The sequence below is a fragment of the Triturus cristatus genome, chromosome 2_1 (assembly GCF_964204655.1).
Source record: "Triturus cristatus chromosome 2_1, aTriCri1.1, whole genome shotgun sequence".
Taxonomy (NCBI): domain Eukaryota; kingdom Metazoa; phylum Chordata; class Amphibia; order Caudata; family Salamandridae; genus Triturus; species Triturus cristatus.
In genome coordinates this window covers 849,543,887-849,571,670 of record NC_140581.1, presented here as the reverse complement: position 1 = coordinate 849,571,670, position 27,784 = coordinate 849,543,887, and the positions used below count along the sequence as shown (strand labels likewise).

The 27,784-nt window shown below is 42.8% G+C and overlaps 1 protein-coding gene across 2 annotated transcripts in view; it reads left to right on the top strand.

Moving 5' to 3' along the window:
* VLDLR (very low density lipoprotein receptor) overlaps positions 1-27,519 on the top strand; it is a 167,544-nt gene extending 140,025 nt beyond the window's left edge. The window contains exons 14-19 of one of the 2 annotated variants that reach the window (XM_085632954.1): positions 2,737-2,878; positions 4,982-5,131; positions 9,916-9,984; positions 14,797-14,868; positions 23,269-23,438; positions 27,415-27,519. In XM_085632954.1, coding sequence (XP_085489080.1) covers positions 2,737-2,878; positions 4,982-5,131; positions 9,916-9,984; positions 14,797-14,868; positions 23,269-23,438; positions 27,415-27,450 — 639 coding nt within the window. In that variant the 3' untranslated portion in view covers positions 27,451-27,519. The remainder of the gene's footprint in view (positions 1-2,736; positions 2,879-4,981; positions 5,132-9,915; positions 9,985-14,796; positions 14,869-23,268; positions 23,439-27,414) is intronic. The other variant, XM_085632955.1, reaches the window with a different exon arrangement.
* The last annotated feature ends 265 nt before the right edge of the window (positions 27,520-27,784 follow it).

Sequence of the window (27,784 nt, the reverse complement as noted above, 5' to 3'; positions counted from 1 at the left end):
TAAATATATTCGCAGATACAACAACATTGCTTAATTGGTGCTACTCTATTTCTAAAGAGTCCAGCCAAATGTCCAATTCAGTCATCGGCATATATTTATTCAGATGCTGTTTGTACCACCTCAATGTATGCTGATGACTGAATTGGACATTTGGCTGGACTCGTTTTCTGGACAGTAGCAAATTTGGGTATTGTGTAAGGTGCACCACCCCATTGATTTGGATCGGTGTTCTGCATCTGCAGTTGCACCTAATGACGGCGGGTGCAGGAGTGTTTGTGCACTAACCTTTGTTAAATAATCAATAAGGAAACTATAACCTTGAGGTGCGGCACCTATAGTCCGCCGTTGGTAGGATTTTTTTTTTGTTATAACGATCTCTAAAGTGTGGTGGATTTTAATAGGATCGCAATCAAAACACTTTACTTGGTAGTGACCAAATGGTAAATATTTGCTGATACCAAATTTCCTCAAACATCACCGTTTGTGCACCTTATATTTTTATCAGTAAAAACCAGATGTCTGTTTGTTGATATGCGCTTTTATGTAGTGCGCACACTTCACCCAGAGGTGTCGGAGCGTTTTACAATAGAGCAAGTAAATTACATAAGGAAAAAGGGTAACCTGGTAGTATTACTAATGTGTACAGCAGTTACTCGCAGTGTCAGTTCCAGATTAACAAGTTACATATACACTTGAACACATAATAAAAGGTGGAGTGATTGGGGTTAAACCTACTTAATCACAATTGAGACAAAGGGTCATATTGGCTCTAATGAGTCATGTAACAATCAGGGTCATGACCTGGAAAGAGGTCCATGTGGCTGGAGGGGAGCTTGGCGAGGAGAATTATTGATTAAAGTCTCTTTGGAAGAAGAGTTTTAAAATTTCTTTTGAAAATCTGGAAAGAGGCGATGTGAAGGTAGTCCCAAATGCTAGTCATTACCTGAGAAGAATTGTGCCATAAGTCTTTCCCTTTTGAAAGTTGGAGTTCAGAGCAGTAGATTTTCTGCGTTGCATGAAGGTCTGGAGCCACCTGATAACTTGAGTTTATTGGCCAGGTATCGAACAGTCTAAATGTTTATGGCTACATGGGTGATGCGAGTGGTCCTATTTATTGCCCTAGCTTCAATGGGAAGCCAACAAAGACAAATGGGTTTGGGTGAAATATGGTAGTTTCTCTTAGCACTATAGACGAATTGTGCCCTGAATGGAGGATGGGTTTAGAGGAGGTAGGTTTTGGGGAGGGGTTTGGTTCTGTTAACCAAGGGAGACCTACGATGATGCCATATTGCTGTGCATCAATTGGATCCAACTGGCAGATGTCAATCACGATTCTTAAATAGTAACTGAGTGGTCTCGTGCAAGACGAGGCCTAAAGACACATGGGAACCATCCACATCAAATACCTGTTCCATAAATGACTTTCTATTGGAATATAGTGTGTATGAGCAGCTCCAGGAGTATGGTGTCAAGCATAATCCACCTTTTATATTGCTACCAAACATTGTACAGAAATGGTTACTTTATTGATGTTAGAGGAGTTATGCATTTTTATGATTTGTCCTTTCTCTGAGGGAGATAACTGGAGTAGAGGGTCGTGGTTACCCATGTGAAATGCTACAATCTTAATTAGCCTCTGTTCGAGGTTACTAAATGCTTGTCTTTCTGGAAGGCTGACCCCTAATTAAGTGATTGTGGAGGCTCTAGGACATGCAGCTGAACTGTGGGGTACCCCAAACCTATCACCAAGCCTCTTCCTCTATGTGGGGCCATTTGGACTCTGCATTTTAATGCATGTTGGTTATACTGACCAGCTGACACCCATGTTGCCTTAAGGTATGCTCGAAGGGTGACTAAGAATATAAGCTGTAAATATTTAGGTGTCTGAATGGCCACATTACCACTGCAAATAGCCCAGATAAAAATTATTTGTATTCTAGCGATTTAGCAAAGAAAACCCTTACTTTCAGTATTGCCCTAAACTGTCCAAACCTCTCGGTACATCGCCTGTAGGGGTCTCATCTGAAAAATACTTCGGATTCACGATTGATTTTAAATTTTAACTATGCCAACTGGGGAGAGTAAAACAGTATGGACTCTAGTCTGAACTGCTTGTTGTAAATCCAGGGGTTATATCGCACTTATGTGGAGAAAATAGGATTCTGGCAGCCTTTCCTAAAGCCACAGCTGCTCTGCTTCAGAGGTGTCCTTCATGCAGCAACAAGGTTTGTGGCTAGTGCCAGAGATGTCACCAATTAACACCAATGCTGAGCAACTTGTATTAGTTTCCACGGGAGCACAAGTAGCATGCAAGGTTGTGCTTCTCAAATAAAGCCGCACACCTACCACCGCATCCTTGCTTGCGCAGTAAACTAACACTGGCGGAAGAAAATAAATGCAGATTGAGTAAGATTTTGTTGATCCTAGAAACCCCACAGATCTAATGCTAGAACGGCAAACTAACTTTAGTATTATGGCATGCTGTCCTCAAAGGCTTTTTCTCCTGAGATGGAGTTCTTAGACCTGCTTATTTTTAACCTTGCGCTGAAGCACTTGACATTAATCCAAGGCTGACTTGATGGGTCGTTTTCCCAGACCACACCGTCAAAGTCTCTCTTGACATAGTAAATATTGTCTAATGTTAAATAATATGCACTTGGTTAGGTCTTGTTTAATGCCGAAATAAATATTTGACTTGTGAAAAAATAAATAGTATAACAATCTTATTGTTTTCAGGATCGTGTCTTCTGGATTGATGGTGAAAATGAAGCAATTTATGGTGCCAATAAATTTACCGGCCACGAAATAGCAACGCTAGTTAACAACTTAAATGATGCCCAGGACATTATAGTATATCATGAGCTTATCCAACCTTCAGGTAATTTTGAATTTTAGATGGTTCTATAATTATGACGTCTGTAAAGAGAACTTGATTTATTAGAGTACTAGGCAACTCACTCTACTATAACTTTTTAAGTATAGTATCACAACCCCATCACTTGTGTAGCTAATGGCCTTGGAGGGCTGATGCTCACAAACGCTGCCATGATCAGAAATATTGAATCCATTCTTGCCTACTATCGAACTGCAACTAAATGTAATAAAACTAGGTGCTTCATGCCACAACCATCTCATGCCTTTCCTCAAACTCTGGCTCAGAGTATGCACTGGTGTAAACATCCTGCGTTTCTTACTTTCAACAGTTACTCAGCAGGTGTCCGTATTCCAGTGAAACCTGATGTGTTCCATGTCATTATTTTGATAGTGATTAAATAAAAGCTGCAGTTAGGACGAGCATTAATTTAATTATAAATCAGATTGTTTTTTAAACGATGTATACAGAGTTTATGGAGAATAGATTCGAAATTTGCTTTATAAATTGAGTATTCTTTCGGGTTTACACTACTATCGAATCCTAACGTTTCTTCACTGTAATGTCCTTTTCACCCTTGCTCAGACCATGGTTAACATCGGCACTTATCATTCCACTTTTTTGCAATGACATGTTTGCTGCGTTAATGTGCAATGTACATAACCATTTACCCCTAGCACGATCTTAAATTTGCCCTAATTTGAACCTACTTATTCTCACCTCTCCAGTGACGCCATGGGCATGTTCAAAGCCCGCTTTTAAAAATGTACCCTGCTGATCTTTGACCAAATGGTTCACAACATTTCTAGCACCCTGAAACTTTTTTTGTATTAAATAAAAGGGCCTCTCTAAGGGAAAAGTACTAGATCGAATATTTGTGTAGCTGGAACAAAATAATGCGATTATCAGTTTTATTTTGCAGGAACCTCCTCTATAATGTAAATATTTTTAGGTGCATTATTTGCTTACAAAATAAAATCTCCAGTCTTGCTTTAATTTTGCATGTATTGAATGAGTATCATTGCAGCATTAGAAGTAGCCCCAAATGAAAAATGTGTAATCCTGTATTAAATTGAAACCACCGGCAATGCAAATGGGGTAAACAATCACTGGTAAAGGCTGTTAACAAACCATATCATTTTGAACACCTTATACAAATTGGTGCATAGCCTGCCATAGCAATAGTCCATCCTCTTGTCCTTTTGGGCAAAATCAACATGTAGGTTAGTCGTACTTTACCGCGAACATTATGTCCTGGCCAATAGAAATCCCACACCCCTGAGAAACTGAAATCGGTACTAGCTTAAACAGGTGCAAGTAATAAGTCCGGGGACAAAATCTTTTTAAAGTAGATAAAATGTTGCATAACTACACTCCAAACATACATTCCTAGACTCCTAGGCCGCTTAACGTTGCAGTAGGGATGTGGAGAGAAGGCATATTCACAATTTATAATTCTTTCTCTAAAAGAAGGTTGCCCGTCTCACTGCTGCGGAACACCAAAATCGAATGGACCAGTTTGTCATCAAGTGGATGCCAATGCAGCCATCTCCTGTTTCTTATACTGCTTTCCAATGAGACAACCTTCCATTAATAGTGCTTATAGTTTTCTTGCCTTCCACCCTACAAACTAAGTAAATATCATGTACCTATGAGAACAAAACTACCACAGAATTAAACACCTGCTTTACTTATACTGCGTAATTACTCTGAAGACTGACAGAGCATACGTCCAGCATAGGACTTTAGTAAGTTCTTGTATTTTGGGGCATGTGGGCGGGCATTGAATAAAGAACTGAGTGCAGTTTTGAAGTAACAGGTGATGATTTGCATGGCTTATTTGCTCTGTTTGAGAAATAACATGGCTAGTTCTGTATTGCGCAAGCAGACCTTCTCCGGTAAAACAAAATGGTGGCCCATTAATTTAACCAGGATTGACATCGTAGAACTGGCCCGGTTATTGAAGGTCTATAAAACTGGATTGCTTTAATGAATGAATTAAGATTATTATATCAAATGTCTTTTTGAAGAAACTCCTTTCTTTGGCATTTCAGCACTTTTGTGATGAGTCACATTAAAATTTAGAAATGTTTGTTGTTTCTCCTCTAGGTAAGAACTGGTGCACCGAAGGCCAGGACAACGGTGGCTGTGAATATCTGTGTTTACCTGCTCCGCAGATAAATAGTCATTCCCCCAAGTACACATGTGCATGTCCTGCTGGATCTGAACTGGAGGATGGTGGTGGAAGATGCACAAAAGGTAAATTAAACAGATTTGCTGCCCAGTCTGGACGTATACACAAATTGGTTGTGGCTGTTGTAGCAAACATTTGAGAGTTGTGAAGCATCAACAAGTTGGTATTTCAGATATGTGGTTTAGTGGCACATGTACACCAACTGCCATGCATTTTTGGTTCATCTGTGTAAAGTTATCTCAGGAATTTGGGGCGGGCCTGCCTGTAAGTAGGCTGCTAAAGGGTGATGGAGGGTGCGAGTTGAAGTGGTGCCATGATCCAGGCCTCCAAATGGGAAGTTTCTCATTAGTCTGTTCCTGCCAATCCCAGTTTTAAACTGCAGTCTTACCCGAAGTCATTATCACACCTTGATACCACCATTGATGCCTTTTTGTGCCCCCCAAAAGCCTCTATCTTGCATTACCACTGCCAAAGAGTAAGTGAATACAGTAAACTCATGATTCTTTAGCTGCGTCTTAGGAGAATTGCAACATGGATGAATCGCAACCACCTGAAACTACACGGTGACAAAACCGACGTCTTGATCCTTGGTAAGAAAGATCTCTGGGGCCCGCTACACTGACCGGCCGATATGGGTGCCCTCCCGCGGCCTTCCAGCCATGTCCGTAACTTGGGCGTGTACATTGACGACTCTGACCATGCATCATCAAGCAGTCAAGGTCACAGCCGTGTGCTTTACCATCCTAAAATGGCTTAGGAAGAGCATCTGGATGTTGCTAAATGCCACCCAGAAAACAGTGGTCCATGCCCTTATCACCTCATGGCTGGACTACGGAAATGTCATTTTTCTAGGCACAAATAAGACTGACCCGTAGACTACAGCTGGTACAGAACTCTGCAGCAAGACTACTTTGCAGGGTTCCCAAAGCCACTCCCGGCTATCTCCATGACTTACATTGACTCAGGGTAGAGAACTGCATAAAGTTCAAAACCCTGAGCTATATGTTTAAGATCAAAAGGGGTTCGGCACCACAATATCTGCAATCTCTTGTTTGCCCTTATGCTCCCACTCGTCATCTTCGATCTGTAACTCTTGAAAAATGTACAGTGTCCAGGTTCAAACTCGCCAGGATGGGTTTAAGATCCTTTGCGCATCTTGGCCCGTCCCTCTGGAATGCTTTTCCCCTCGCTAGCCGCAAAGAAATTTACACCTGCTTCCGCCGATCCCCTAAGACTTGGTTATTTAACCAGTAATCTCAACTCACCACCTCTATCTTGCACCCAGTCCATCCAGGTACCGGGAAACCCTTTTTGGGTTGCTGTTGTGCCTTAAATTCAATAAATAAATAGAACATTCATTTACCAGCAAAAAGTTGGGAGACTGATGCTAACAAATATTCTTCGGAAATGTTCCTTCTAGACACAAGTGCAGCCATGTTTTCAGGCATGTATAAACACATGTCCCTGTTAACCAACTTTGCTGCCCAAGCTTTTTCGGCCTAGTGTTTTTTATTTGTATTTATTTAAATCCATCATTGATTGCTATTGTCAGTGCGGTTCCCTTTCCATCCTCTGTATTCTGTACTACAGTTAGGGATACTACCACAGGCTGCCTTTAAGGGGCTTTATTTTTGGGCAGCTTGAATCTTCCATGTCAGCCATTCTTTGGATAAGTTATCTTCTATCAAAGTAGTACCACTTTTTGTAGTCTTAACTCTGGTTTCAAATGGCACTTTGCTTGTACCTTGGCAACGTTTGCCAACCTCCATTTCCCATACAACAGATCCCTTATCTTTCCCTCAAAATATTACATTAATTTAAACCTCTACATCTATTTGAAGGTAGAAATATGACTGCATCCTTGAAATGTGCTTCTGTTTCACTGCCCTTCAAATAAACAATTTTCTAGAACTGTACTTCAGGCCCAAACACTAGCTGGAAAAATATTTGTAGTATAATCTGTCTTGAGGAGCCCTTGTTTGGTTTTCTTATACCTCTAATTCCCCATCCAGCAAATACAATGGAGCTTCCTTTTTTTTATTTTTATTTTTTACATAGTGACATTTCAGTAAAAGATATAAAACCAAAAATGGATTCGTTTACACTAAAATACCTTAGACGGCATTCTATGGGAGTACAGTATGGGAAATGCAGCTTGATTACAAAAACTCCATCAAAAGCATCACCATTAAAATTTAGCAAAAATATTATTCACACTACACTTAGGCTCTACAGTTTTGTCTTCTATTAAGGATAATATATGAAACTGCAGTGGACAAGGTTTTTAAACCAAGATGAGCTTGGACAAGCTGTTTGGAACCAGGGAGGTTGCTTGATCCAGGTCCATTGTGACACTGCGCCTGGCACCAGCAAGGCTGAAGACTAACAATGGTCACTCGTGCTGTGAATTATATGGACATGCAACTAATTTTACTGAATGTTCATACTGGAACAGATACCCAACCTTCCCAGTGTTTGTTCCAAAGAGCTTACACTTGGTTCAACATTTGGCCGCCCGAAGGATATGTATAATCTACTCATGGTGTTAAAATGGAAAATATTTTTCTTGCAACATTGTTTCCTCTGTCGCAGTGATAGCTAAATGCTTTGTTTCTCACATTCTGGGCCCACTTTTTGACAAATGTCAATTCAGCGCATGCTTCCGTTTGGGAGATCTGGCTTGTACTATTAGATTCCTTGGATTGTGCAGAATTGGTTCTATTGGTATACTTTCTGTACAGCCCTAACTTTGTGAATTGTCAAACTGAACATTCCACCATGAACGGAGACTTTGCTACAAGATGGTCTGTGCTAATATTGTGTATTGCACAGATTAAAATCCCTATTTAGTGGTGTGATATCACAACACATGAGTACTGAACAGTGGTCATCTGAGACGGGTCTTTTCTCAAAACACGCTTTAAAGAAGTCCACTAGAGCATCTTTTGATACACTGGTGGCGATTTGGGAACATTTGAAAGTTTTACCATTCCAAGATGGCTACAGCTGTTTTCGAACTGTAAATTAAAAAAATGCATGATTCCGCACAACATTGGCAAGCAGCGTGATGGTGTGCTGCGGCCGGGCCATCAATTAAAGTATTTTTTTAAATGCCTTAAAGCTAAGGGGTGGGGAACAAAATGGTGGAAGGGCAAGTGGCCTGGAAGTGTAAAATGCCTGCCCTCGCATATAAAAAAAAAAAATCTGCGAGGGAGCAGCAACAGAATACTTGAGCTGCTAAATATAAAGTGACTTTTCAGTAGTGCATAAATCCTTGCATTCACATGGAGCACTAGATGCCAAATTAGTTCCACGAAAGCAGTAGTTGGGACTTGCTGCCAATCAACGCATGGATAAAAAAATCTCGAGGCAGAACGCACGCATGAATAGGGAGGAAAGCCATCCATTAAAGAGCGGGTGACCTAGATGGAAAGAAATCCAATCCAGAAGATGCGGACCCACAGCCCATTAAGTATTGTGTGCAATATCTAAAGTGAGAAGGCAAAAAACCTGTGCTGGCCCCTTTATTTGATGGCCAGAAATGGGGCTGTGGTGTTAAAGACCGTTCTTTAGAAAAAATATAGATAATATATCCATTTTAATACTCCCTGAACAATCCTAATCTCAAAGTTCACTCCTTCTGAATGGAATAGGCAGAGGGGAAGGGGGGGGGGGGATATGCTAGTCATTACTAGAGCATTAGATTTGCTTTGAGGTCGCACAGTTTGAACAAGCTCCCAATGTGGGAGTTAAAGAGCTAGTTCTGCAAGGACTGTCCTTTTCTTCAGTGTAGTATGATGTCAAGACTGGTGGAGCTGACCATGTTAAATGTGCATTATTGCTAGTTCTGCTAAAATTGTGTGATGGTTAAATGAATGAATGAATGAGGAGTTTCTTGTATCGCGCGTACTTAGCCCAGTGGGCGTCAAGGCGCCTAGATTAAATACAGCAACTTAAGACCCTACTTAGTCCTATTTAATCATGAGTAGGCCTTCTTAAAGAAATACGTTTTTAGAGCCTTTTTGAAAGAGTCGATGGAAGGGAGAGTTTTTATCTCCATGGGGAGGGAGTTCCACAATTGCGGAGCGACGACGGAAAAGGCTCTGGCTCCCCATCTGACAAATTTGATGCGGGGGACAGCTAGTTGACAGAGTCCCGCAGAGCGCAGGTTTCTTGAGGGGACATAGCGCGAGAGAAGAGAGCCAATGGCACTGGCAGGACCATCCATCAATGCTCTGTGGGTGAGACAGAGGATTTTGAAGGCGATTCTGTGCTGTACCGGAAGCCAATGAAGCTCTTTCCTGGCTAAGGTGGCAGAGGAGGCTTTGGGGAGATTCAAAACAAAGCGTGCTGCAGAGTTCTGAAGAGTCTGCAAACGGTGGATCAGCCCTTTGTTGACTTCCATATAGAGGGAGTTGCAGTAATCCAGTCTCGAACCCACCAGGGCGACTGCAACCTGTTTACGCGCCTGGGGGGAAAGGTACCCACGGATTTTGTTGAGTACCCGGATCACACCACAGCAAGTAGCAACGGTCCTGTTGACTTGCAGGGACATAGAGAGTGAGGTGTCAAATATCACTCCCAGATTTCTGGCAGATAGGGAGGGGGTGGGGCAGATGCCAAGAGAAGAGGGCCACCACTCGCTCGACCACAGATTCTGGTTCTTCCCAAATATCAACACCTCGGTTTTTTAACCATTCAGCTTCAGATCCTAATAGGGTATGTACTGTATGTACTGATCAAATAGTGAGATAAAATAGTTAACTTGGTGGGCATTTGGCATCATTGTCATAACCAAACATGTTCTCCGTCCTTAAAGTTAAGAAAGCAATTTTTTTTTTTTTTACAGATGTTGGAGGGACTCCAGCTTATGGTGAAACAAAAGATGCCAGTACACGAGGGAAATCTCAGATCGAAGGTAATCCTCTCAGGAGAATATACTCGTTTTTGATGAAGCAGCATGTAATCTTGTGAAGTTTTAATTGTGGTTTGCCAGTCTGTCCATGCAGGACGTCTAGTGAGACTTGTTGCATAAACCACAAGCTTCTCAGCTCTCAAACCAACATTTTTCGATGGGCTAGCAAAAACGAAATTTTTGTATATGTTAGAGTGAGTGAATAATCCGTGCTGAAATTCAAAACACATGCACACCATAGCAGTTGAGCAAAAAAAGAAAAAAGCATGACCCTTTGCTGAGCAGGTTGAGAGCTCTGGTATCTTGTAATACTGTGCATTCCATTTCAGCAGGGGCTGCCCATTACGTTCATCCAGCTGTCTTGCCCTTCTGGTCCACATCCCTACTCGTGCCTTTCAAACCGACCTCTTGCTGTCCAGGTTAAAATGTCTCGATCAACTCGCCATATGGCTGCCTGGAGCCCCTCTGCACTTCATTGCCATCTCTCAAAACGCACCTTTTTCGGCCTGCTTCACAACCTAGTTTACGAGTAGGTTCGGTCTAGGCTGAGAATTCAAGGATGCGTGACTTGATAGTCGAAAAATTTCCCCTACTGCGACGAAAGCTGCTTGTTGGAGATAGGTTAAAATTATCAAAAAAGGAGGGGTTTGGCCCAAAGGATTAGAGGGTAGGTAGGGCCAGTTATACTACATAAGCAAAAAAATTACCTATACCTCTAGTGACTTCAACACTTATTCATATGAAGTAAGATAAACGAAAATTAATACGTTTACCTAAGCAGTAATTTCTGCCATTTATTTTTTAATTTTTAAATAAATATCTTTGATCACAAAAAGAACACCATGAACTACACGGAATACCACATTAGTACTTACACAATGAAAATGAACAAAATGTTTTTTGACATACAATTACAAATAAACTCATAATAATCAAACATTGAAACAACCAAATGAAATGTCACACAGAACAATCATTATATACACAATCCGAAATACAAAGTTGTCATACAAATTGATGAATTAGACAACTAACACCCTTATATTTGGAATAAATCAAATCCTCTGAAATATCGGACACAAGGGGCTATATTTGCGATCTTTAACCAAGGAGTTGAGTTCCTTTGTCTGCCGACGCGTTTCGAGTGCCGGTTAAATCAATTGCCGCACTCATCAGGGCTGGATTAGGCTTTCTCACGAACAGACAGATTGTGACAAAAAGGGGGGGGGGGGGGGGTTGGGGAAAAAACAGTTTGTTTTTATTAAAAAAGGCGCTTCCCAAAGCCCTAATTCTTTCTCTATCTATACAGAAAGAATTAGGGCTTTGGGAAGCGCCTGATGAGAGTGCGGCAATTGATTTAACCGGCACTCAAAACCCCCTTGTGTCCATGATATTTCAGAGGATTTGATTTATTCGTAATTGTATGTCAAAACACATTTTTCACGTTCATTTTCATTGTGTAAGTACTAATGTGGTATTTCGTGTAGTTCATTGTGTTTTTGTGATCAAAGATATTTATTTAAAAATTAAAAATAAATAAAAGGCAGAAATTACTGCTTAGGTAAATGTATTAATTTTCGTTTATCTTACTTCATATGAATAAGTGTTGAGGTCACTAGAGGTATAGGTAATTTTTTTCTTATGTGGTGTTGGAGATAGGTGGAACAGATCTGCTTTGCATAGACCGGTGAGCAGTTCTTGCACTGGCACCTAGGCTCGTCAGCACGTCTTGACGATTTTTTTATCCACTGAGCCCCTTGGAGCCTATGTCACTTGCTTGAGCATTGTATCATAGGATACTGAATACTATTCAGCCTGAAGGTCTCGTCTGGCACATGGACCAGAGGAATGCTGTTTGGCTGGGGTAGTTGCTGCTTTTCCTGATGCTCGCGCAGAAGGTGCATCTCTGGCATATCGGACGTTCGAGCAAGCTTGATCATGTAGCACGTGGGACTGAATGGTGTTCGCTAAGCTAATGAGGCAAGGCAACTTGCATTCACGATTTCTTCCATCAAAGCTTCTGTCCGCTCATATTTACTTAATATTTTCGTATATCTGACTGCCAAAATGTCGAGGTGTGCTGCATGGTTTGAAGTCTGTGCAGCCAACTATTAACGCAGCTCCAGCAAGATGAGTACTTAATTGCAGACTTTAGTTCTTTCACTTAATATTTTATGGGAGAAGATGAAGGCCCCGTGCAGCTTTTTCTCACGACCTACTTTGTCAATGATTTACACTTTTAACTACAAGCTCACGGGCAGACTTGAAGCTGGTCATCAGAGCATCCTCGGGATGCAGCGATAATGCGTGCTCAGGCAGTGTACCATGCTGCTCTCTACAATTTACCACACTCACGAGGAAGGACACTTTATTAACTAGAGATGCTCAGATTGCTTCTGGTGTTGAAGGTTTGCTAAAGATTTGAATGTGCTGGTGCGTGCTTTTTGTTTTAGAAGTACTTAATCTGTTATGATGTACGTTGATTTAAATGCTGTAACATTTTTGTTGGTGGCTAATTCTCTAGCAAATTATGATTACTATGATGGTGTTGCCACCTTTCAACAAAGACCATTACCACCAGGTACATGCTTTGAAAGCAGTGCTGCAAAGCATCCACAGAGGGGAAACGTTGATGCACATTATCAACAAATCAGAGCATGATCTGCAAATTCATAGACTTGTGTAATTAGGATGAATTGTGTATATATGGTTCTTTTGGCCAATTGGAAGTTCAAAATGCACAATCTGCTAATTTTCAAAACCTTTAGGGACCATCTCCAAATCCCGATTTAGTTTTAAAAAAGTGCAATTTTTTTCCATCCGTGTGGAATTCTTATCCATTTGTAAACTGAAAGCTTTTGAAGAATTTTCGTAACTCTCATACAGGCACATGCATCAAGCTAGGATTTTGCGAGTCATTAATTGCGAATATTAAGGATTTGCAATTAAGGACTTGCAAAATCCTATGCATGTAGGAATCGCTATAACAATTCCTTCACATTCCTTATTTGCGACTCTCTAATTGCAGGTCGCAAATAAGGAAGAGCTTCCCAATCATTCCTATGGGCCCACAGGCCCATAGGACTGAATGGGAAATTGCAAGTGCAATTTGCGAGTACCAATGGGTACTCATTGCGCATGCAATTTCAAGTGTGTCAAAAGGACACCCTGTTGCACCCCTGAAACTGATCTGTGCACATGTTGCGTGCACACATGTCCCAAGGACCTGTGAGTAACCTACAATTTTGGGAAAATGCACTAAAGTGTGTCAAGTTTTTGCTACTTACCATGTGGTAGGATTCCACAGTAAATAGCGGGCTCAAATGGCGTAATCGCTGTTTTTAAAGGCATCTTGCATTGCATTTAAGGAATCGCAATTTGCAATTCCTTAAATGCAATTGCAATTTAAGAAATCGCTAAAAGTAGCTATTTCTTACAGAGTGACCAGTTTCATGCATTGCAAAAGCTATTTTTTTTTTATTGCAAACAGTGCGATTCGCAAAAAATCGGCCCTTTGCGATCACAAAAAGCTTTGTTGCATGTGCCTGATAGTGCTCTACCTTGGGACAGTGTATGTGAGGGAGTGTCTTTTAGCCTGTTAGTAAGGACGCTTAACTGGGCAAGCCTGTCACTAGAAACCCATCACTAAACTTTGTGAATTGGCCCTTTTTAAAGTCTTTTTTTTAGAATTTATTGAAAATCTTCCCTTCCCTCTACACCAAGAGGGACGTGCCCAGTTACCGCTAGATGCCCGATTTTAACTTTCGCCCCACCCTTCCCCTCCACGTGCTTTTCTCTATAGATCTAGGGTGGTCTGTTTTCACAGCAAATTTGAGTGGTGGTTTTCCTAACCTCTGGAAATTTGTTTTATCCCCCACCTTCCCTAATTTCTTGGGCGGGAACCTAAACCCCATCCATACTTTCTTTTCAGATATTAATGGTCACTTTTTAATGCGCTCCTTTGTGCCAGTTTCTTTAACGCCTTGCATCTTCTAAGTGACATTTAAATCCTACTAAGATTATTCTCTCCCTATGTTACTTCCCCAGCGTATTTATCACAGTTAACTGTTAATTTGACCTTTACAGCAGGGCACAAAGAAGTATACTTGCATAAATCTACCTTAAAAAGAAACTACTTTTAAAAAAACTACAAAGTTTTGTATAGTGCTCAAACGCCTGTGAATGTCCTAGTAATTAATGACATTACACATCAAAGTGTTATTAAACAGTTCATTAAATTGGTCACTTCAAAGAACTACAAACAACAATTTACAATTATGGGTCTTTAAATATTTTACGTTGAGTGTTAATTGACTTTTTCGTTAATGACTAAAGATTTTGGTAGATGGCCCCCCTTTTGGACAAGAACAAACTACTACCTCATTGGAGATACTTTTAAGGAATTAACTCGCGTGATTGGCACTTTAACTACCAGTGTCCGACCCTTTCTTCCAAGCCTTTAAGGCCATAGCCAATGTGAGAAGTTACTGTGCTCTATTGCATACAGTCTGCTCTGCATGAACACAATACTCATAGTAACAAAGCAGCTCATCCAGAAATTTTCGATGCTGGTTTACAACTTAATGCAGTTGTTAGATTTCACACTACTTGGGTTTACTTAAAGTACTGGGGTTCTCCATGCTAGCTCCTAAAACTTTCAATAGCCTTCCCTAAAATGTGTATCCACCATCTAAGCCTTTCTGTTAACTTTGTAATGTCTGCTCTAGGTGGATTAATATTTCGAAAACATTGCTTTGAAGAATCTGGGAAACTAGCACCCTAAAACATTGAATTTTTTTTTTTTTTTTGTGCCAGAACACAGCTCCTCGGTATTTGACGCAAATCCGTCTACAAAAGGATCTGCAGCCTGGGCTATTCTTCCTCTTTGTAAGTATTGGATGAGAAGCTTTCGATTATACAATAGTTGGTAACTTGGTATTTACAGAATTCTTGTGACAAAGACCACAGCTTTTGCATTTCTCAATCTTCATCCATAAGCTTTTGCAGGGTTTAACCCAACAATTCTCATGTCTTTCTCACAGACCGCTTTCAGCTGTGTTGTAGAAGCCTGAAGAGAATACTAATACATACAGTGCACTTCAGGGCATTCCATTGCTTAACATTGGTGGCTTTATTCTTAATCTTTAATTTTTATTTGGCATTACAACTTCCTCCTGCGTTTATTCCTCCCCTGCAGCATAACTGATTTACCATGAATTTGACTTTTATGCTTCCACTGTTTACATTCTGTGAACTTTTGATTTTAGCACCTCATGGTAGTGAGTGAATGTTTTTTTTGCTTCGTTGTGCTACGTCATTCTCCGATTTCACCTTCTATGCTTTGCAGTTTTTTGTCGCTCCCCACTGCAACAACCCAATTGTGCCCCTCTGCTTTTTCATTATTTTTCACCTCCATGCTTGCCCAAGCGCCTATATTGCTCCCCTACTCCCTGTTGGCACCCTCACACTCATCTTTTGATCTCCCTTAGCACTTTTGAACTTCCTTTTTGGAGAGCCTACAGCTCCAATCTGCTACTGTGCTGAGCCCTCTTTTTAAATTTCTTTATGAATTTTTTTATTCACCATACCAAGATTGGGGCCTGACATCCTGGAACAAACGCAGCCAAGAACTTGGGGGGTACTATGAGGTCGACCAGACTATAAAGAGGCAAATTGCCCATGTAGTTATCTCATGTCTCTGGATCCTAAACACTGAAAATGCCTATTCCTACCTTGGGGATACACAGAACTGTAGTTCAGACTCTGATCCTATCCTCTCTGGACTACGTCAACTCTTTCTCTGCCTTCCTGATTACTTGACCCACCACCTCCAAGTGGTCCAGTGTACTGCATTGTGACTATTCAAACTCTCAAAATGGTCACCAATAAGTCTCTTGCAAGAAACTACACTGGCTCCCTATCAAGACAGCGCCATCACTACATACTGGTGAAGTGGTAGCTGATTTGGGAAATATTGCTGAAGCGGTCTAAGTGTCAGTCTGTGCCTGTAAATCAATCCCCTCTTGCAGCATAGTCTCTGCGCAACCGGTCAGCGAACTTGAGTCATGTGACACAGCACGAAGATTAAGTAAACTGCTCACACTGATTTCCTTGCTCATGAGCATTAACGTTTGGATCACATGGGGTAGCTGCAAGAGTGCACAAACTGGTTGTTTGATAAACCTAGATGTAAACTTTGTTTGCATATCTGGTTGCAATAATTAATGCATGGTGCCTCTGATTGGCGGTTGCCCATGTAGCTTTCGAATGGAAGCAGCTGTAACAAGGGGCTGTTAAGCTAAATTGGGACTTGGAGGGAAGGAGACAGAAAACAGCTGACGACAGAGGGGATCAAGTGGCGATGAGGGATGAGATAGGTGGATGGAACTGGCACCCTTGAAAAACAGTAAATGAGATGAGGACAACACTTACAGGGCTGTTTACAGAAACCATGCTAGAATTATCAACACTACAAAGAAAAAAAGGAACCATCCCAAAGCGCATGCTGAAAAATGGAAAATTACTCTAGTATTGGAACTTTCATAGATTCCCATGCTTGCATAATTCCCAGTCATCGAGATGGGAGTCCCCGGTATACCTAAAATAGCAATAGAAACCATTATAAAAGAGCCTAGGCCCATTCTAGTTATGTAACATCCACCTCCTTTTTGTAAAAGAAACCAAATAAAATGAACAATCAGATTTGCTTAACCCTCCCCTTCCTGAGCACCTCAGAACCTCATTTTCTACCGCACATTGTGCAAAGGAGTCTCCACTGAGCTCTGCTCAGTTTTTCCTTTCAACCTTATTCCTTCAGTTTTTTCACCTGTGTTTTTCTACAAGACCTGCTTGGACTTCATGTCAAGATGTCTGATAGAGAAGAAAGCTCATTAAAGCATGTGCAACCTGTGCTGAGAAGAATGTGAACGACCAGCACAAGGAGTGTATTTACGGTCTGTACCCTGACCATAAGGCAGCAGACTGTAATATGCCGCACTTTTTCAACAAAGACTTTGAGACCGTGAGGGGTGTCTCTTGACCTGGCTCCAGAAGCTAGAATCAAGGAAGGAACCAGTCTCCAGTGATAGTGATGAGGCCTCTGCTACATCTTCTAGGTCTGTGAAAAGGGGTAGGTCTTCTCCTTCACCTTCTAAAGACCGTCCCGGTAAAGCCTTGAGAGACTTCTCATAGGTCTGAGTGGCATAGTACTAGCAAATCTCCTCACAAACGATTAAGGCGGCAGCATCTGCTGCAGTGGTGACTACCATCTCGACGACTGCTGTCGCTGGTGTTCATATCTTTGTCGACTTACATCAACGGCCCCGTTGACTAAGGAAAAAATTGCAATTACAATCAGGAAGCACCAGATTACCCCTGATGGCTTTCCCCAGGAGGGTGACACCTCTACCACTGCACTCTTCCTTGAAGAGGAGGGATCTGAGGAGGATGACGGACTGTATGGGTATGCGCATAGCCCTTCTCAATTGCACGTGAAGTGCCAGGACACAGGCTCTGAGGGAGAATACTTGGAGGAGCAGCAGTATGATCCTCCCTTGGGTTATCAAGAAGTCTTACCAACAGCAGATGGGCTCTGCCTTCCTCCCTACTAACGGACTTACTATTTATACTTTCGGACTATAGACTGAGATTCCCAACACAATCTCCGGCTCCAATTGGGGTGCCAGTTACAGCTGTTCTGCCTACACTGCCTTCTACACCTCAATTGCCTCCGCCACTGCCTGTGGCCCCAGATGTGCCACCAATCTTCCCTTTCATCCAGGATGATACCTCTGAAGACCAGGGCAATGTCACTATTCGGAACCAGACAGTGGGTTGACTGTCATTCCTGATCCAGCTTCGCTTTCACTAGCTCCAGTGGTTTCTCCCCCTGGAAACACGGGGGGGGTTTCCAAAATTTGATGGAAAGGGCTGCTAAGATTTGAACTGCCCATGCCCACGGTGCAGTCTGAATGTTTCCTTTATGACTCGAGGAGCCTTACAAAAATCAGTTTGGACCATTTGTATAGCTGGTCACGTCTGGGACGAGGGTGTAAGTGATTAGTCCAGCCACGCTTATTCCAGAACTGTCTCGCCTTGACAAGAAATGGAAGGCTCCTGACGATAGCCCGTCCTGCCTGGTCAGTTAGCCTAAACCAGACTGTCCTCTCCCAGGCTGCCCAAAGAAAGTCCAAAAATCCTTCTGCTCCCCTCCCGACACCTCCTGATAAAGAGGGCAGACTCCTCTAACGCCAGCAAGAGTTTTTCCTCCATGTCTAGCCTGATGGTCAGGGCTGCAAACGCCTTAGCAGTACTTAGTCGCTATAATCGCCAGATGTGGTGCGACCTTCCCCCCCCCCCCCCCCCCCCCCCCCCTCCCCCTATCTGGATCAATTGCCGGAAGATGCAAAAGTGGAGGCAAAAGATTCTTCAAAAGGGAGAGAACCTCTTCTGAAGTCATTGATTGTGCAATGAACATGGCAACGACTGCATTCCGCTCCCTTGCGGGAGCTGCTGTCGTTAATCGCCAAGGCTGGCTGCAAGCTACATGGTTTCATTCAGAGGTCTAAAACATTTTGGAACTTCTCTTTGATGGGGAGGTGCTCTTTGGGAAGCATATTGATGATGCGCTCCAGGACATCAAAAGACATGGGGACCGCAAAATCCTTAGGGACTCTGCAATACCACAAGGTCCCCTACCGTGCGGCCAGAGATAGAGGAAATGCTACCTACAGAGGGCGATACCAGCAACAACTATTCTTCATATGGATCAAACTCTCAATCTTACTGCCTACATTATAACCAGCGGCAAAATCAATCCTCTTTCTCTAGCTTTAACCATGGAAGACCAGGACGCCAGGGGGACGGACTCTAAGCGTCATTAGCAGCTTGCTGGCTCTTACTACCTCTCCTCCTGTAATACCAGTGGGAGGCAATCTCAAATTACTTCCACAACTGGCCGCAAATAACATCGGATAGAGTTATGAAAATCATTCAATACGCCCATACTCTGGAATTTGTCCATGCACCACCTTCCAAGCCCCCTTGTGCAACCGTGTCAAAACCTCTTGGACTTCTATGTTTGGAAGTCCATCAAATGCTCCAGAAAGGGAGGATGGAGCCAGTTCTCCTCTCAGCAGGGAGAGGGGTTTCTACTCCCGGTTCTTCCTGCTTTGGAAGACCTTAGAAAAGTGGCGCCCTATTCTAGATCTGAGGACCCTCAACACCGATCTCATCAAACAATCGTTTCGAATGGTTTCTCTGCAGGACATCTTTTGTCTTAACTCAGGAGATTACATTGCCACATTGAATCTAGAGGATGCACACGTGCATGTACCCATCCAGCCCACAGGAAGTCACTTTGCTTTACAGTAGCCAAGATCCACTTTCAGTTCAAGGTCCTGCCTTTTGGACTCGGATCTTCGCTGCGGATCTTTACAAAGGTACTGGCTCCAGTGGCAGCTTTTCTACAAAAGCATCAGGTTTTCCCTTACCTGGACGACTGGTTGCTGAAGGCTTCTTCCAAGCACGCGGCAGAGGAATCCGTTGTGGCGTGCACACCTTTTCGACAATCTGTCTTGCACTCAAAACAAGTCGACTGTCTCCAGAACAGCCCGATTCCTGGGAGCCATTCTGGACACGTCCCTCAAACCCTTTCTGACCCTGGAGAGACCTGAAAAGCTGATGGCCATGGCCTGTCTACTGTTAAGAAGGCAATCCCTTTCAGTTTGCCTCTAAAAGTCCCTCCTATGGTCCATTTCTTCCTGCATTCCTCTAATTCCTCACTGCAGGTTAAGGATGCACCCTCTCCAGGAGGAGCTGACTTGCAGTGGTGCCAAGTCGACTGGTCCTTCGAAGGCCAGATCTTCGTTACAGTGTCCATGAGGGACGCCGCATCATGGTGGACAAACGAGAAACATTTCTCGGGACCTTTCCTTCAGGATCACTCCAGCTCCTCTGATAGTAACTACGGATGCCTCGCTGGAGGGCTGGTGCGCGGTCTTGAAAGACCTTCACGCAAGTGGCTGTTGGCTACCCCAATATCGTCTTCTACATATCAATCTGCTGGAGCTCAGAGGATAGAGCAATCTGCAGTCCTAGTACAAACAATACGACGGCCATGCATTACATAAACCGAGGGTGGCACCAGGTCTCGTCTTTTGTCAAAAGAAGCTGACCATTTGGGAATGGGTGGTCCAGTATGGGATATCGCTAAAAGCGGAGCATCTTCCAGGCGTTCTCAACAAAACTGCAGACACGCTGAGCAGACTGATTTCAGTCAGCCTCAAATGGGAACTGGACCTGTCCACTTTGGAACAAGTTTTTTTGCCTATGGGGCAGGCCATCCATAGACCTCTTTGCCATGCCAGAGAACAAGAAAAGCTGATTTTACACAAGCAGGCTTCATCTGGGATCATTGGAAAATGCGCTTTTGATGGCCTGGTCAGGTGCCCCTGTTCTACTTATCCTTAGGCTTCTCAGGACGCCAAGGCAGAACCTTGCAAGATTTTTATAGCTCATGCGTGGCCCTGCCAATTTTGGTTCAGAGCTGCATCTCCTCTCCCTGGACCGTCCATTTTGTAGCTGATTCCTTCGCTGCTGACCATGTCCCAGGGCCAAGTATGGCACTTGGATCCTCGATCCCTGCAGTTATCTGCATGGCTCCTGAGCACCGATAATTTCTTGGTTTGACCCTTTTGGTAGAATGTAGACCTACTTTCTCAGGCACGAGCCCCAAGTACCAACAAGACATACCAGTTAAAGTGGAAGCGTTTCTGCCTTTGGTGCCAGCAGGAGGGTATTCGTCCTCTTCTGTCCCGCATGAAGTTCTTCCTTGCATTCTTTCGTTGGCAAAAGCAGGGCTGGCTCACTCATCCATCGGAGTTCATCTTGCAGCCATCTTTCTTCAGACGCACATCTTATGGTCCTTCCCTCTGGTCGGCAAGGATAATTAAGCTGATTCTCTGGATTTTTAGAGTTTTCCCTCCAGTCAAGCCTCTGCCTACTCTGACACTTAGTTCTCACCCAGCTAATGAAGCATCCCTTTGAACCTGTTCATTGGGTGGATTTGAAATTCCTCTCTTGGAAGGTGGCTCTTCTGCTAGCCTTGACTTCGGCTAGGAGAGTAGGTTAATTACAGGTTAATTACAGGCTCTCACCATTCAGGAACCTTTTCTCCAATTTAAAAAGGGGACTGTGATACTCCGTACCAACCCAAAGTTCATACTGAAAGTGTCTTCAGACTTTCATTTGAACGAGCTGGTCATACTCTACTTTTTTCCCTCAACCAACTACTCTGGCAGAAAAAGCACTCCACTCATTGGACATTCAGAGGTGCTTAAAATTCTATCTTCAACATACTAAGGACTTCAGGAAGTCTCCAATTATTTCTTTCAGTGCCCCTCATAAGGGGTTTCCCCCTTTCCAAGCAGGGGATTGCTCGTGGGATTACCAGCGCTATCCAGTATTGTCACAGAGCAGCGGGCAAGCCCCTTGAAGGTCTGGTCCGTGCTCACTCCACGAGGGCGATTTCTTAAACAGCCCTTTTTGCCGGAGTTCCTATCCTGGAGATCTGTAGAGCAGCAACCTGGAGCAGTGCTCCTACATTTACAAGACATTACTGCCTGGATTCTTCAACGCAGTGACACAGCAGTGGGCCTGGCAGTCCTGAGGAACCTTTCATTAAGGGGGTGAGCTTTCCCTTTCTACCCTCCTTTCGTCTTTCTGCTTATGCGTTTGCACATTTTTAAAGTTCATTTGCTTGTTTCTTCCTTTTTTCCTTATGTTTACAAATGTGTTTAATTTCCATTGACTTTTGATTTTAATGATTAATAATGAATAAAGGTTCAAATAAATGTGCTCATAACTGCTAGCTACTCTGATTCAAGCATAGGAATCTATGAAAGTTCCAATACTGGAGTAAGAAAACAAGTTACTTAACTTTGGTTCTCGAGTATTGGAAACTTTCATAGATTCCCATGCTACCCACCCTCCTCCCCTGGGAAAGCTCAGCGTTCAGCAGCTTAAGCTTTAATTTTACACTATGGCTACGAAAATCTGCGGTTCTCTCAGGAAGGTTCTAGAGGGCGAGGCTAATCTGATTGGTTCATTTTATTTGCTGGATATGTTCTAAAACTAGAATTGTCTAACCCTAGTTTTTTCTTCTTAATGGTGTCTATTGCTATTTTATGTATACTGGACTCCCATCTCGACGACTGTAAATGATTCAATCATGGGAATCTATGAACGTTTTGAATACTGGAGAACCAAAGTTACAGGCAAGTAACTTGTTTTCATAGTGCTCCTACATGAACTGAAATGGACAAAAGTAAAAGGATACTAGTAATGGGCCAAGCTCCGTGGGAGGGAGCAAGACACGAGTGACAAATCTGATTACCTGCATAGAAGCATGATTTTGGGAAGGACTCAAAGAAACCATTCAAAAGCAATGGACAGGCTTTAAGGCCACAGATGGGATACAGCATGCCTCGAAGAAATGGCTCATTCGTTACCTAGGTGAGACCTAAACTCTTGAATCGTGTGCTACAGTATACTGGTCCGAAGTACCAGAACTCAAGGATCCACATGTACCGTCTCCCGAGACCCCTGCACTTCACGAATGCCTGATTTCTGGTTGTTATGCAATTTAAGAAAAAGGTAAAGGGGTGGGGGATGGACCCTTTCTCTCTTCTGGTAGCCTTTGTGGAATCTGCTCCCTCTTCAATTTAACACCATGAGTAAGACTGCTTTTCAGGAAATTAAACTCTACTATTCAACGATTAATGGGTCCACTTACCTGATATGCTGGTTCCCTCTTGAAGCTGCATGCTCTAGAAATGCCCTCAATCATTCATTAAACTGTAAATTAAGTTAAAACCAACACATCTCCTGCACATAGCTCATATGTGCACCCATGAGGATGCATGCACCCTTATTTAATCTTGCCGTGGTAGCTTTCTGTTCCACATCGGCAAACCAGTATTTTATTTTTAGTTTTGCCAATGTGAAAAAGCGGTAGCAATGGCAAAATGTTTGATAACTCCATTGAAAGGAAACCTCAAATTAAAATGCAGGTAAGGCATTAACTGCTTTGGTTTAATTTGAAATTTGCTTTTTAATTCCAATGTACTTGCTGTAAAGCAGTACAAAGCCATGTTCTGTTCATTTTGTTGTACCAAACATTCGCTTAGTTTGAAATGGAGGTTTTTTGTGCATGGTTGGCTCAGAACGTTATGCCCAAGTATTTAAAAGCTGGATAGCTATAATGAAAATGTGCATTTATTCTCCTAGTGCTAATTGCGTTGGCGGCTGGTGGTGGTTACTTGGTGTGGCGAAATTGGAAGAGCAAAAATATGAAAAGTATGAACTTTGACAATCCAGTGTACTTGAAGACCACAGAGGAGGACCTCAACATAGATCTAGGTCGACACAGTACTTCAGTAGGACACACATATCCAGCAGTAAGTTTGAAGGCATCGCTCAAAGTTTTTTTAAAATGTAAAATCCAACCCAGTAACACAATGTTAAGATACATCCACAATCTTGTCAGAAGGACAACGCTCCAATTGAAGACATCCTTACTGCAATAGATCTTGCACAAGTATGCAATCTGTTTTTCTTGGAAACTGTGTAGAGACTTAAGGTAGTCTGAAGTGCCTTGACTTGTTTCAAAATTGCTTGCTTGTCTGTTGGATATTGGTCACTACACAAATCCAAACCACTGTCCGTTTGTTCCATAGTGTGTTGTGAACTTGACTATTTTTCATCTGATCTGAATTGGGCATGTAAGGGCAATTAAAAGGTACAATGCAGTGTTCTGCTCACCTTGTCCCTAGAACAAATTGCAGGTCAAGAATCCATTATATACTTCATAAATAACTCCTACAAATAAGGTCCTCAGTTTCAGAAACTTCACCTTAATTTTCCACCACCAAATATCTTATCCTGCTGTACTCCTATAAGACTTGGGTGTTTCATATTTGGCTATGCATTTTAGAGAAGCAGCTTCTTGAACGATGAACCTACCTAATTTGATGGTTTCCAACTGGTAAGACATGGACAGGTATGTGGTGGATGCACACAGGAAGCAGCTATTGCGATCTCTCTGGAAAGTAGTAGTTCTCCATGTCACTGTAGCGAAGCCTGGACAATAGTACTGGTTCAGTGTGCCACAGAGTGTAATGTCTACCCTCCAACTAGACTAAATTAAAGTTTAAAAAAAAACCATCTAGGCATTCAATAGATTAATAAAAAGAAATCCAACACTGGTTATTCAAAAGACAAAAAAAATAAATGTATTGCAGCACCTCAGTTATTTCCTCTACCATAAGGAAATCAAAGGCTTGAGTGTTCCTGACAATACCACTCACTCCACTTAAACTAGATACTCTGATCAGGCATTGGTGGTTTTGTCTACACTTGCAGGTTTGAGCTACCCAAACTGAATGACCCATTATGACAAATCGGGTGCATTGCTGGTGTCCAGTGAGTTATACTCACCCTCGCGGTTTACATTAGTGCCCATCCTGAGCCAAGGAACAGGAGTCCCTGTTGATCTCGGCACTTTCAAACCTGGCTAGTAAAGGTGTCATTTCACATGGTGGTGTTGAGGTGGCCTACATTACAAAACCCACCAGTATTAGTCCAGATTTTCCAGTGGCTGATCACACAGCAGACCTGGGTAAACAGGTCTTTGGATAGTGACCAAGGTGCTGGGAGTGTTAATATTGCCATAACTGATTGATCTAGAAGAAAGATCATTACAACAGTCCCAGAGTCCAGATGACCTTTAGTATCCTTGTAAGGGGCAGCATAGAAATTTCCTGTAGTTCCCTAGGGCAGCAAGAGGGGTAGATGCATGTTCCAATCTGGCACAGGGAGGATCATGAATGAATGGAGGCATCCCAAATGTGTCTAGTGAAGGGGACATAGCGTCTTGAAGATACACACCAATGCACTGTTGGTCTTAGTTTCTGCTCAGGTCCCTGAGGTGACCTTGGGTCTCAGTTAAACTCACTATGAGCTGTCCCACACATGTCCTGTCGGGCAGCTGAGATCCATTTGCTATGCAAGTTTTTCCTCTGCACTCAGGTGAGCTACTGCAATTCTCAGACTTGACAAGACTTGGCCCTAGTCTTGTAAGGCAAATGGCAACCCTCAGTTTCTCCTCCTGGATCGTGCCTGCTCTTGTGTACGGATGTACATTTCTTTTGATGCATAATCACACCATGAACGTTTTACTGGTTGCTGAGCTCCGTGCTTTTCCATGATGGCTGGTCTAGTGAATTATCTGCAGTTTAGAATTTCTTGAAATTACCCATCCTGTTGGAGACAGATCTATGATCCACTCATGTCTACCTTATGCCATTGCTAGTTTATTGGAATATTTCTAGAGCACATAACATCCTAAAAAGAGGGACTGTTGGCACTGTAAATGAGGAATGTATGCTTATGCATAAGATCAGACCCTACCTAGCAGTCGCCCATACACCATATTTTGAGTTTTTTTAAAATAAACTAGTCCAGTTTGGCAATTTGCTTACCTGAAGGTTATGGGAATTACAGACCTCAGATGTTAATATGAAATATATCTCCCCTTCAACCATCTTGAGGATTTATAGGGCATTAAGGGGCTTCAAACAATTGATTGGAGGCACAACAGGTTCCTCTTGTGTTTACTTTCTGAATTTGACAAATATGAATATGATGCATGAGACCATGTTAACAACAACTTGTAACTGAAAGCCAGTGACGTTGTTTGAACTGGTCTCGTGTAGACTGAAGCTTTTTCATAACCAAATACAAAGCTGCCTGAAAAAGCATATTTACCAATGCACTTGTGCATTGTACCGAACACCTGAATGAAGTTAAACAATGTAGCTAAACGCCTTGGAGCATGCATATGATAAACATGCTTTAGATGCAGCTAAGATTTAGGACAACAGATAACGGTATATTATACCCCACAAGATTCCTGTACACCTTGCAGGTCCTGACACTTCCATACTGGCTGACCAGATCCTGACACTGGTGGTCTTGTACCTCTAAAGCTCCTTCTGAGCAGATTTGAACTGGTTCTGGTGAAATGGATATTCGCCTCAGGAATATAGAGCTGAAGAAGGGAGTTTTGGTTTTCATCCTCGCAGAGCAACTGGGACTACTTCAGAGGGCTACCTCAAAGGGCTATTGGGCTACCTCCACAGCCAGAAAGACCAGTTGATTCAGGAATGCGTAGATTGTGTACATGCAGCCTCCCAGGTCTGGCATGTACCCAGAGCAGCTTCATATAGGTGCATGTGAGAAACCACACTAATAATTTTGCATACATATGTGCAGTTAAACTGCATCCATGCCTTGGAAAAAGACCAAGGGACAGCTGTTGTGAGTGTGCAGTCTTGACCTATTGGGGGCGGAAGGGACACAAAGTTGTGTTCATGACTATTCTGCCTTGCCTTTCCATGCTTACGTGGGTTGGCACTGGGTTGTGTGCTTCAGATGCCTCGTCGCCACTGGAGCAGTGTCTTGTAATCAGCAAGCGAGACCACCATCAGCGGCCACATGCATGGTTGCTGAGCTCCGGGAAGAAACACTTGGGGGACCAAGCACCCAGGTCATATCCACATTGTAGAAGTGTAGGGCAGCACAGCATCAAGCCATACTGTGTACAGGTTGTGTGCACTTGTAGATTGCTAGTGTTATGCATTTTGGTGTTGAGATTTATGCATGGAGTCCGAAATGGTTTTGCTGTTTAATGTGGCCTTCATTTAATTTTGGCACAGTTACTGACTAGGTCAAGAATCTGCAGTGGCGGTTGTCACAATCTAAACTGGTAAGGCGGCACGGGGAAGGGGTTGAGAAACAAAATGAATAAATCTCACCTGCTGCTTTGCTCCCGCCACCTTGTTGCTCCTGCTCCTCTTCCGGAAGTGGATGGGCTTGAAAGCACAGGCTCCCAACTCAATCCAGATGCTGCTGTGCTGTGAGCAGCTCCAGGATTGGTCTGAGCAGCCTAGTTTGCTGCTCAAACAGTGCATTGGAGCCTGTGGCATTTCTCCAACCCGGCTGTGCAATGCAGCTGGTTTGAGAAATAGAAGTATGCATGTCAGTTTGGCCGGCTTATGACTGCTGGCCAAACTGACATGCGCCCTTATGTGCACCTAACTCCTTCTCGCTGCCATGGGCCAACCCGTCCCTCCCACTTAATCAGCGCAGAGACTCCAATAAATGAAACTATATTAAAACATTGTTTTATCTGCTGGCAGTGGGGCGAAGCTTCTACACCATTACATGGGAGTCGCCCCTATAAGTTAACAAGATTTTAGCACATGTTACGAGGTCTAATTGCTTTTAATTGCCTTCCAGGCGTTTAGTATGATAATTGTATGGAAGACATTTTAGTTCCTTTGTATAACTAACTCCTACTTTTTCCTTCCGCAGATATCTATTGTGAGCACTGAAGATGACCTGGCGTGAGCATGGGCTGGTCGGTCGGCATTCACCTCCCTCCTTCAGTATACCGCGCTTGTACAGTTTTTTTTTTTTCTGAATGGTAACCATGTCAGCGACTGAACACATCCCATCCCGCCTTGGAAGAATGTGAAGAGAGCCTTTTGTATGCGTGAAAGACCTTTTTGGTACAATTGTTATAAATGCTTACAAATGAAACCTCTTGTAAATATTTCTTAAAAGTAGGAGTTCAGCTTGTGATGTGGTTACCATTTAGTGTCCAACCTTTGGACTTTGTCAGTATTAAAAAAAATCCTCACAGGCTGAGTACTGTAAAAAGCACTTTCCATAGAAAGCCATA